The sequence below is a fragment of the Helianthus annuus genome, unplaced genomic scaffold (assembly GCF_002127325.2).
Source record: "Helianthus annuus cultivar XRQ/B unplaced genomic scaffold, HanXRQr2.0-SUNRISE HanXRQChr00c005, whole genome shotgun sequence".
NCBI classification, from domain to species: domain Eukaryota; kingdom Viridiplantae; phylum Streptophyta; class Magnoliopsida; order Asterales; family Asteraceae; genus Helianthus; species Helianthus annuus.
In genome coordinates this window covers 89,742-101,165 of record NW_023395521.1, presented here as the reverse complement: position 1 = coordinate 101,165, position 11,424 = coordinate 89,742, and the positions used below count along the sequence as shown (strand labels likewise).

General features: G+C 38.5%; 1 protein-coding gene and 1 long non-coding RNA gene across 2 annotated transcripts; both read left to right on the top strand.

Annotated features, from left to right (window-relative positions):
* Nucleotides 1-223: 223 nt before the first annotated feature.
* On the top strand, nucleotides 224-1,586 carry LOC118489701. The gene is made up of 4 exons (XM_035987227.1): nucleotides 224-426; nucleotides 515-984; nucleotides 1,370-1,446; nucleotides 1,545-1,586. Exons 1-4 carry the CDS (start codon nucleotides 224-226, stop codon nucleotides 1,584-1,586), a joined length of 792 nt encoding a protein of 263 aa, XP_035843120.1.
* A 1,698-nt stretch (nucleotides 1,587-3,284) lies between these two features.
* Nucleotides 3,285-4,439, top strand: LOC110904333. The gene is made up of 3 exons (XR_004887693.1): nucleotides 3,285-3,320; nucleotides 3,800-3,935; nucleotides 4,028-4,439. It is a non-coding gene; the product is annotated as an uncharacterized LOC110904333 (long non-coding RNA).
* Nucleotides 4,440-11,424: the final 6,985 nt, after the last annotated feature.

Genomic DNA, 11,424 nt, shown 5'->3' with positions numbered 1-11,424 from the left:
TGTTTTTTAATACCCAATTCACGTTTATAATTATTTATTGAAAACATAAAATGTAATTTAAATATTGGGTGGATAAAGAGTGTACGTAGTTCGTGGCGAACCAAGCATATGTAAACATTGGTCATTTTGGTTAAGGTCAAATCAGGTTTGCATTAGAACGTAATATACACTTAGGATATGTCATTTTGGATAAGCACAATATTGGTTATCATTTTTGAATCAAATGGTTAAAGTTTATAGTTATGCTGGTAATATATGCAGAGTGCTGAATTCATCTGTCGTGTTGAAGTCAAATGCATATGCAATAGCCAAGAGTGGGTTCATGCTGACATGTGGCGGTGGGAATTGCATGAATGGTGTGGGGCGTGAAGACAACGATATGTGGTATGATGGGTGCGAAAACCCCGTTTTCTTCCCGAGAGCAAGGTTTGTTTCTAAAAATGTTTAGTTGTATTAATTTGTAGCCATTCTCATGCAGGCTTATAACTGAAAATAAATTACAAACCTTGCACAGTTTCAGGCTAGAACTCGAGGTGTTTGACTCAACAGCCGAAGTTGTCGTTGTCTGCTTTGAAGACACCGCCCACCGCTTGACAAAGATCACTGCTCATAGTATACTCACAACAGAGTCTGGCCTGTCACGCGTCTACAGCCTTTATTCCACTGACATACAGGATAAGTTCACTCAGGTGATGGTAAGGAACGCTGATGGAAGCATTTTAACACTGCCGAATTATTTGCACTCTCTTATGGGCAGCACTCAGACCCTACAGCTTGATTCGTGTACGTATTATGATCATGGCCATTTTGAATCCTTCAACTGCAAGAATGTCCTGCTAGATGGGGCTGGTTGTAAGCCCTTTGGTTCTTCCACACCTCCATCGATCCCCGCTAAAGACAAGGGGGTGCTACCCATACCGACACCAGTTAAGCGCGTTGAAGTGATCGTAAGGTATATATCGGCTTACACTTTATTCATGCCCTGTTTAATAAACCATTTTAATTAAAGATGTGCTATTTACCTTTCTACTCGATCTGGAATGTTATTTACATACCTGGTATATGTTTACTCTAAATTAAAATTAGGAGGCTACAACAGTCGGAAACTTGAGTTCGTAAATATAAAAGTGCATTGTTCTACATTAAAAAAATAGGAATAAAAAAACTTGGTAACACATCACTTCGAATGTGTAAAGACATATAAGGGGAGAAGTTGGCTTTTGAAACAAATAAACTTGGTGTCGTTATAAATGGAAAGGCAACAAAAAAACTTTCAACTATAATTGATTGATTTCCATAAACAATGTAATTGTGCATGTTTATTTTTGGATAACCGTCTACATAAATGTTTCGTGCTTTTCCTTCCCAGGCCTGCTTATGCAGATTCTGATTCAGAAGAAACAGTTGACAGTGACCCACATGAAAGGTATACCGTCTGCACTTAGTGTTAGTAATGAAAACCCGTACTACTTTTCGATGCATATATACGTAAACATAGTATACCATTTTTAATAGTTTTCTTTTCGTTATTTCACTGCAATCAGTTGGCTGGTGATGGGATTGGGGATGACGGTGGCATGCGTTAGCTAAAGTTTGGTCTATGTGTTATCCAATAAGATAGGAAGGCGTGCGAGAGTTTATGCGTTTTTTCTTTTTCTGTTTCATTTTTTTTTCTTGGAAGACATCTTTTTTCACTTCTTTTTGGCCGACAAGTTTTGCCAAGGAAACAACTTATGGTCCATGGTTTAATAAAGTTTAAGCACACCCCTTAGTAGGCGTATTGTCTTACATGTTATGCACCGGCCGTGTTAGACGTCTTACCACGAACAAACAATAGCTATTATGCATGCCGTGTATCGCACGGGCTTTCTCCCTAGTAATTTATTAGAAAACTATCTATTTGTTTTGAAATTTAAACATAACACATGGTAATTAAATTTTGATCATCATCACGCTTTCATTCTCAGCCACGCACAGTTCAGACGAAAAGCTATTAGATTATTATTTTTATTTAGGTTATATATGCTGCCTTGATTCTTGTTAGTTTTTGTTTCTCTTAGGGGTTTATGTATATTATTTTCTCAAAACTTATTAGGGGACTAGGGGTGGTTCACTAGTGATAGAATCCATCACTCCCACTATCCAATAAAATTATGCCATGTTATCAACCATTTTTTCATCACTCACAACTTTTTTTAGTGGGGGTGGTCATCACTCACCACCACACCCAACAATTTCCCCCCAACCAACAATTATACTCACAAAATAAAACCTTCACGCGTTAAAAAAATAACGGAATCTGAATATTTGCATTCTATCACGCGTTGAGTTTTGTTGCGGCGGTGAGAACTTTGATTGTTCAACGCGTTATAAACACTTCCGTGATAATATCACGGGACCGCCCCGTCGGTCCTTAGGGTTTTACCTGATGCTTTGATAAAGTTATTAGGGTTTGATCTGATGCTTTGATTCTTGTTATTTGTTTTGATTCGGTGTTTATCAATGCCTGATGCTAAGCTATTAGGGTTTGATCTGGTTATTATTATTATTTATTTAGGTTGCATATGCTGCATGCTTTGATTCTTGTTAGTTTTGTGATAAATAACTTTCCTCCGGATCTCTAAATAAACCCTTTTTTGGGGGCCCAATTTAAAAAAAAAAAATACAGGAAGCGTTGCAATGCTTGAATTCGAAGGTCAAGACGAGATCGACATGGAGGCTTTTAAGCAATGGAAATTACGGTGGAACAAAAACTACACTACCTCTAAAGAGGAGAAGATTAGATTCGAAAAGTTTCAAGAAAATCTCCGTCTAGAAGAGGCTAATTCTGGTAATTCGGGACCATCGGAGCCACCTTGGATGGCTTTAGACCCTTATGCGGACGGTATTCCTTTTGAGCAGTACAAGGTAGAGATCCTGGGACTGGAACCGGACAATCCAGAGGAGCGCGTATTTTCTGATTCTGATAGTGAGGAGCGTGAGCTTTTAATACAGGGCTATGGTAAGGTTACTTACGGAGTCGAAGATAAGGATGGTAAAGTCCAGCTGAAGTCTTTTTACTCAAAGAATCTGGATCGTCCGTTTGCTGATAAAGATTCCTGGTATTTCGACAAAGGCCAAAGTAAGTTCCTCTCTCTCTCTCTCTCTTTCTCTCTCTCTCTCTCTATGATTACATTAGTTGAAGCCTCCTAATTAATTAATGATACAACAACAACAAGATTCAGTAGTACTAATGGCTTTGTAAATGCCAGGTAAGGAGGAGCTTGAGCTTTTTATACAGGGCTATGGTAAGGAGGAGCATGTTACAGCCAAACGCCAAAGTAAGTTTCTCTCTCTCTCTGATTGATTTTACTACTAATATTTGAAGCCTCCTAATTAATTAATTAATGATACAACAACAAGATTCAGTAGTACTAAGACCACCCGTAGTGGGGCGTGTTTTTAAAAAAAAAATTCAAAAAAACGCCCCAAAATGCCCTCCCCCCACTACACCGGGCGTTTTTGGGCGTTATATTTGACAATTTTGCATGTTGGCGTTTTCATTAAAACGCTGTTATCCATTTGGTCCTCCAATCACTTTTGCCCACCCACACTTTTCAACCTGACATCCATTTGACTTTTTTTTTTTGCATTAAAAATAATATGGGCATTATAATTCTTCACCACTACACCACTTTATGCTATAATGCCCCATGCTGACTGGGATGACACGTGTCGGATAATGCCCCATGGTGGGGGCATTATAATTCTTCACCACTACACATGGTCTAATGGCTTTGTACATGCGGCTAAATGTTAGGTGATGGTGAAAACAATGATACGAAAGGGGTCAAACGCCATAAAGAGGAGGATGCTGCAGTGACTGTGGAACCAGAACCTGAAAATGAAGTAGTACTACCGTGAGGGAGAATGGGCAAGTTATTAAGTACTAGTGGGTAGGATTTATGTTGAACTTCTACTTCTTGGGTTAACTAACTATAGTCATGAGGAAAATCGCATATATCACCAGTTTCATTTTCTTCTTCAGCTCCATATTAAAGCATCTGCGAAACCAAATCAAAGCTGGCCTAGATGGGACTCGAGTCCACGCGCACACTTGCCACCATACCATCTTAACAAATGAGCAAGAGTGCAAGACACTAACAAGTAGTCAGCGGTCTCATCGTCAATGTCACATGAAGGACATTTTCCGTCTCCAAAAGCTATCACCTCTCCAGCCGCCAACACCATGGTTGTGGGAATCTTACCGCTTAACGCCCTCCACACACAGCAATTCACCTTCGGCAATTTTTCTCCACTTCAACACCTGATGCTGACCATCCACTTCCCCGGTTCTTCTATATCCACGCAAACCTTGACTTCCACAGTTCCACAACCACTTATCTGGCTCGTCCCTTAACGAATGCTGACCCAAAGTAGCCATCAACTGCTATTTTAGCTTATAATTGAAAATAAATATCAAGTTTCATATTTGTTTTATTTGAGTCTCTTAATTTTTATTTTAACGAAAAAAAATGAAAAAAAAAAAAAAAAAAAAAAATTCCAACAAAACATGGACGGTTCGTCTGTAAAAACTAAACAATACAACATATTGAATTCGATTGCTAATTATTGTATACTTTGTACTCAGAACACTTTTGAGACATTACAAGGCAAATAAAGCAAGGGAAATTTTAATATAAGTCAATTCTTACAATAATATAATAAGGACTCTAAATAAGTCCATAGTCCAAGTCCATAGTCCTGTGATCTTTAAACCACATGACTTATTTGTGTAATTAAGTCTTAGATGTTTTTGTGTATTTGGTGTGAGTTTTCTTATCCTTTAAAATGGAAATAAAGAAAGTAGAATTAGATACATGATTAGACTAGTATAAATGAATGTAGATTAAACGAGTATAAATTAATGTATCTATGTGTAAATTCCTATTTGTGTCCGGAAAAATAACATATTTAGGGTTCGAGAAAGTAAAATTCAGATACACGCAAAAAATAAAGTTAGATTCATATTTGTATCATGCGAAAAAATAAAAGTTGCATTGGATAACTTTTTTTTAGAGAGGTCGTCGGTTGGAGTCTTATTCGCGACAAAAAATATTATGCGGGAGCCAGAGGTTTTGTCATAGTGGTCCTTTGGACGGTGTGTTTCCATTCCACTGGAATTGATAACGAGTCAGATCAACAACGTTGTCTGCAATCGTGAGTGTGAGTGGCCTTTTGCATACGTGTCACTTTAAAAAAGATACGCCACTAAAGGTTTCCTAGTTATATTCATGAAAGATTTTGATATAACCATAAAACTATAAAATACTTATTTTATTTATTAGTAGTTTTAATGTTATCAATTGGATTTAACTAGTATTAAGCACCCTCACGTTGCGACGGGGCGAGCACTAATGTCACACTACTGTCAGCGACCACCGACACTGAAGTTGCGGTGTTAATGCGAAGAAATTAAACCGAAACGTAAAACATAGAATAAAATAACTAAGTTGATCTAGGACTCGCGCGTTACGATAAACCCGCGTCAATTTTTTCTCGTTTGACATGTTCATCGTAATCTATATATAATATATATCATTACCACTATACAAACCATAATGCATACATTACAACAACCATTGCATCAATATATTGCAAATTATATTTATACAAGATTTTGGCTAAATTAATTAGATAATTATAAATAATAATAATTTACAAATAAAACAACACAACTTTGAATGGATCAAACCGATTGAATATGGTAAGATACTAAAACCATTATTTGATTGGGGTACAACCAAACCATTATTTGATTGGGGTACAACCACTTAAGCACAATTTACAACCATACATGCATACAAAACAGATTGAATTTGGTAAGATAATGAAAACATTATTATTTGATTAAGATACAACCACTTAAGCACAACTTACAACCTATATTTGAATAATGTACAACTATTTAAACAAAACTTACAACCCAATATGCACACAATTGTTTCAAATTAATAGTATATAAATTATATGATTTCCTACGTCGATAAGCCCTAGGTTCAAGGAACGCGTGTCACCTTGAGTGGGTGCAAGGGCTTAACCCCTAGTGGAAATTGCTTTTGATTATATAAAGAGAATATTTTTTTAACGACGTATAGTTAGGATGTTGTAACAGGATTAGCAGTTAGTATTAAAATCTCCCATTCTCCCATTCCTGAATTTAAACCAAAAACATCCAAAAGAAACAAAGATTCACACCTCCCTCTGTTGGTGCACTTGTGTCTGTACTTTGTCTGTATTCGGTCTGTATGTAAACGATGTCCTAATTTGTGTTGTAAGTTGACCAAGTCAACCATCCTCCGGTTTGACTTGGCCAAACAGTTTGTGAGATGTTCTGTGTCGAAGGATAAGGGGTCGAAGGATGATGTGGATCCTTCGACCTAATCGAAAGATAGGCTTCGAATGATAGACCTCGAAAGGTGATCTTTCGAGGTCCATGCTGATCCTTCGATTACGTTGTCATCGATAGATGATCCTTCGGACCATCTATCGGATCCTTCGACCAGACATGTTGGGCTGGGTATATATATACCCATGTAGTGTATGTGTTAGTTAGACCAGACAGAAGAGAGATGCACACAGACAGAAAGTTAGAGAGTTGAGAGCATTCTGTCCGAAACTCACACACACACACTTTGAGAGTTTGCAAACTGATTGTAAACATTGTGCTTGTAACCGGAACCTTCTACGCATTAATACAAGTGGTGTTAATCGTTGAGTCTTGTGTGTTCTTGTGTTTGTTCTTGCATCATCCTGGTTTGCTCGCTAGCTTGGATTCCGCACTCGCTAGTGAGTTTGTATAACAAGGTTTAGGTTTGTTCTCGATCCTCCGAGAGGGACCTACAAGTGGTATCAGAGCTTTGGCTCTTTACCTTGTTTAAAACCGGGTTTTGTTCAAGTTCTTGGTGTGTTTGGACACTAGGTTTAGCACCCGTTTTGGTGGTTTTTCTCACATCTTAAAACTGAAAAACGAGCTCTAAACCATCGGGAGTGTTCAAGGTTGGGTTGGGTAACTTGAAAACTTGTTTTTAAGTGACTTTGATTTTTCCGGTCATATTCCGATTATCATTCCGGTGAACTGGTTGAGGATAAGGTTGCCTATTTTTAGTAAACTTTTTGAAAGTCAAAAGTTTGGTGAAAAGTTGTTGGCAGACCATATCCTTTCTGCCGAAAGTTGGTACACCAACCTGTCACTTTTCTCACCAACCCATCAGTACTTTTGTCAGTGTGTCAGACCGTCGAAAGATAACTTTCGAGCTCGAAGGATCATCCTTCGATCAAGGAGATTCGAAAGATAACCATCCTTCGAACATCTTTCGAAGTCAGTGTGTTATCCTTCGAGTCAAGGAATCTTTTCGATAGATACATCCTTCGAGTTACTGTTCATTACGAAAGATAAGGATCCTTCGTGTTGGGTGAATCTTTCAAGGTTATCTTTCGAGGTTATTGTTCGAGCCATCAACAGTGATCCTTCGAACACTGTTGATTCTTCGAACAAGTGTCATCTTTCGAGACCTGTGTACGAAACATAAGGAGAATCTTTCGAAATCATCTTTCGAAAGATAAGGATCCTTCGTATAGTCAATCTTTCGAAGTCAATCCTTCGAAGTCTTTGTTCGAAACTCAACAAGGATCTTTCGAACCTTGTTGATCATTCGAACAAGTATTGATCTTTCGAACAGGTTGCATCTTTCGATTCATATCTGTTTTTGCACTTAACAGTTTGTGGTGTGTAGGTTTGGTACTTATATTTGATAAAAATGAGCTGTACAAGTCCTTGGGATTGGAGTACGGATCCACAACCAGATCTAAAACAGATGTCGATGGCTGAATATATGACGAGTACCATACCTAAACAACAACAATCAATTAGTCCAAGTCAATGGGCTTTGGTATCCAATCAAAGTCAAAGCATTCAAAACCTTTTGATCAGTGAAAGCGAAACGGGCAGTAACAATCGTCCACCAAAGCTAAATCATATGAATGAGTTTCCATCATGGAAAAACCGTTTTCACACGTATGTCCAAGGACAAAGCACCGATCTTTGGACGTGTTTCATAAATGCATTCAATGAAGATCTGGAGACTGCTGCGTCCACTTCTGAGGGTTATGCCAATATGCTTGAAAAAGACAAGAAGGCTTATGAATTGGAGAAAAAGGCCTTTGCCACACTTACTCAAGCACTCAACAAAGACATCTACCATCAGTTCTCATACTGCAAGTCTACGAAAACATTGTGGGATGCCTTAGTTGCTAGAGGAGAAGGCAATGCAGCTGCTCGAAAATCTCGGCATGATTTGTTGAAGAAAGAGTTTGAATCCTTTCAGTTTTTGGAAAACGAGACTCTGAATGATATGATCACACGTTTCTATCATTTGATTAGTGAAATGTGTGCTTATGGAGTTGTCTCTACTCAACCAGACATGGTGAGTAGATTTGCTGACGCCTTACCTCCAAAGTGGAGTTCTTTCATTGAACTGTTGAAGCATACTGGAACTCTAGACAGGGTTAATATCTACGAGTTCATTCAGAAACTGGAACACAAAAATGATGAAGAAATCAGGAAAGCCAGGAGAGCTCCCGCCCCTCAAAATACAGAAATGTATCTTCCGGGTTTCGATGCTCTAGCTAGAGCAGCTGCAGCCCAGCAACCTAAACTGCAGACTGCATTTGTCTCCAACACAAGTTCCTTTCCATTTCCTCAATCAACAGCTGCTCCACCACAACCTCAATTTGATCCGAGGTCTTACATTCCTGTTCCAACACAGCCACAACCACAACCTCAACAACAACAACAGCAAGCTCACTATACAAGCAATCCTCAACCTCAACCCCAAAATCATCACACAATCCGAGTCGACAACTCAAATCTTTCACACCTTAGCATTGAAGTTGCTAAGGAACATATGGAGATTATCAACACCATGGTCAGTGCTTACTGTGGTTTGGTAGCAGGTCAGCTTGGAAACATCAACATGACCAATGAAGATTATGATCAGATCGACAAGGAAGAAATGGAGTTGATGGATATTAAATGGGCTTTTGCTAGTGCGGTTAGAAGGGCAAAGGATTTCATGGCACGAACTGGAAGAACTTCGTTGGAAGGAAAGAAAAACACGAAGTATGGGTTTGATATTAATGCCGTTACGTGCTTTAACTGTGGCGAGAAAGGGCACTTTAAACGTGAGTGCACTCGACCAACAAAACACGGCAATCACAACCCTTTCAGAAACCAGACGAATGTGAATGCCCAACAAGAAAACCGTGAACGGAGGATGGTGGCAGTGAACAACAATCAGGGACAGCCCGGAACTGCAAATCACAATCGGGCTTTGGCTGTTCAAGCTGATGAAGGATGTGACTGGTCAGTTCAGTTTGGTGAAGGTGATCAAGGAAGTGGAACTGCATTGTATGCTAAAGTCATCGAGCATGTTCATAAAGAAGAATCTTCTGGAAGCGATGACAGTTCTGGTTATTCTGGAAGTTCGGATGAAGAAGGCTCTGTTTCTGGGGATAATCACTCAGAGCCTGATGAGAAGGAGGAAGAAGGTGAAGATATTCAGGATCTTCTGAATGAAGCTGATGAGCTTAAATGTCAGAAATCAATTCTGATTAGAAAGGCGGATACTGCATCAAAGGAAATGGAAAAGCTATTCTCTGAAGATGGAGCCTTTTCTTTTCAAACTGCCTTTATGGCAAACGGCTCAGCCTCTACTAGTCAGGTAACTTCTGAACCTCCTGCTCCTAGTATTTGCAAATCATGTGCAGAGATGAAGCTTGAATCAGAAAAGCTTCATAGTCATAACCAGAATTTGGTTATTGAACTGTCGAAATGCAAAGAGGCAAACATGGCTTTAACTCGGAATGAAAAAGAATTTAAATCTGTAATAGAAACATTAAAGAAAAATGTGTCCGAGGTTAACAAAGTAGTTTACCACAAGCAAGTGAGTATAAATGAATATATTAACATTGTGGAAGAAACTAAGAAACAATTAGCCATTGCCCAATGCGAACATGATGCGATCAAACAAAAATTGGATAGTTATTCTAACTCCCAATTTGTGCTTGATCACATCATCGATGTTCAACAACTAAAGGGAAATCAAAAAGGCATAGGGTATAACAAATGTCCGCCCCCTTTGATGAACAACTATACCAAGATGCCTGATGAGGAAGAAATGCCTCGGTATGAACCCAGTGTGCCTCTTGATGTTGAGGAGTTTGCTACTGGCCTTGGGTTCAAACCGGACAATTCTTCAAACACAGCCTCTAAGGAACAAGAAACTTCACCATCCATGAAGCAAAGTCCTCCAATTATCGAGGACTATGAGACATCGGATGATGAATCAGAAGTGGCTGTAAGTGATCAGGATAAATCACTTAGCAAGATGAAAGGAGTAGATATTCCACGAGAAAATCACATTCTTTGTGATCCTGATACTCCTGAGGTTCCATCTGTTAAGAAGCAAGTGATTGATCCTGACAAAGTTGATAAGACTGGTGTGTCTACTGTTAAAAGCAGTAATGTGTTGTACACTTTGGTTGGAGATAATAAAATCTACTCAGATCATGTTTTTCCAATTAAAAATGTAAATAAATCTTTGATTGACAAAGTCTTTGAAGACAATACAAACAAATTTTTGGGAAAAACACTTCCGGGAATTGTTGTAACTCAATGTAATTCAATTCCAAAAGCTGAAATCAGAAAACAATTTGGAAAACAGAAATCACCGACAAAGCAACAACCAATTGCTTTTAAGGGTAAACAACAACAACGAGCTCCAAAGCCAAAGGCTAAGGTTGAAACAAAAGGAGCTCGTTATCAAAAGAAGAGCAAAGATGTTAAATTTGTAGCATCAAAGGGTACCGATAAAATTGAGACTTTTGAAAACAAATCAAACACCGATTTTGTACAAAAAGTCAAGATTTTGAAGCGTAACAGCGATAACAATTACACCCAACACACAAACGGGTGTGATGAACGAGCAAGTACCTCAGGTTCTACAGGTTCAACATCTGCCAGTCGAACAAATTCTCCTAAGTTTGGTGAAAGGAGAACTTGTTTCAAATGTGGGAAATCTGGGCACATCATTAAAGATTGCACAAACTTGCCCAAACCAAATTTTGTTGAAAGAACCCCCTCTGAACAAGGTCACTCACAACGTCGTACTGTTTCTCCAAAACATGATAAACACACTATTAAAGAACAAGAAACAAAACAACGACGTAAAAATGTAAAGGTGATCGAAAAGGCTTTAAAACCGGAAACTGTTAAAAGGAAACCTAGTTTGTCACAATCATTAAAACCAGAAACTGTACATAATACACACTCTGGTAAACGAAAACAAACTTGGAAACCTAAAACAGCTGAAGGTTCAAGAGGAG

What these genes read in the sequence shown, in the direction of transcription:
- LOC118489701 (XM_035987227.1), top strand. Translation starts at nt 224, where the DNA reads ATGGTTAAAGTTTATAGTTATGCTGGTAATATATGCAGAGTGCTGAAT. An exon ending in TTACACTTTATTCATGCCCT is followed by an intron (nt 985 to 1,369) that starts GTTTAATAAACC and finishes TTTCCTTCCCAG; the next exon opens with GCCTGCTTATGCAGATTCTG. An exon ending in GTATACCGTCTGCACTTAGT is followed by an intron (nt 1,447 to 1,544) that starts GTTAGTAATGAA and finishes CACTGCAATCAG; the next exon opens with TTGGCTGGTGATGGGATTGG.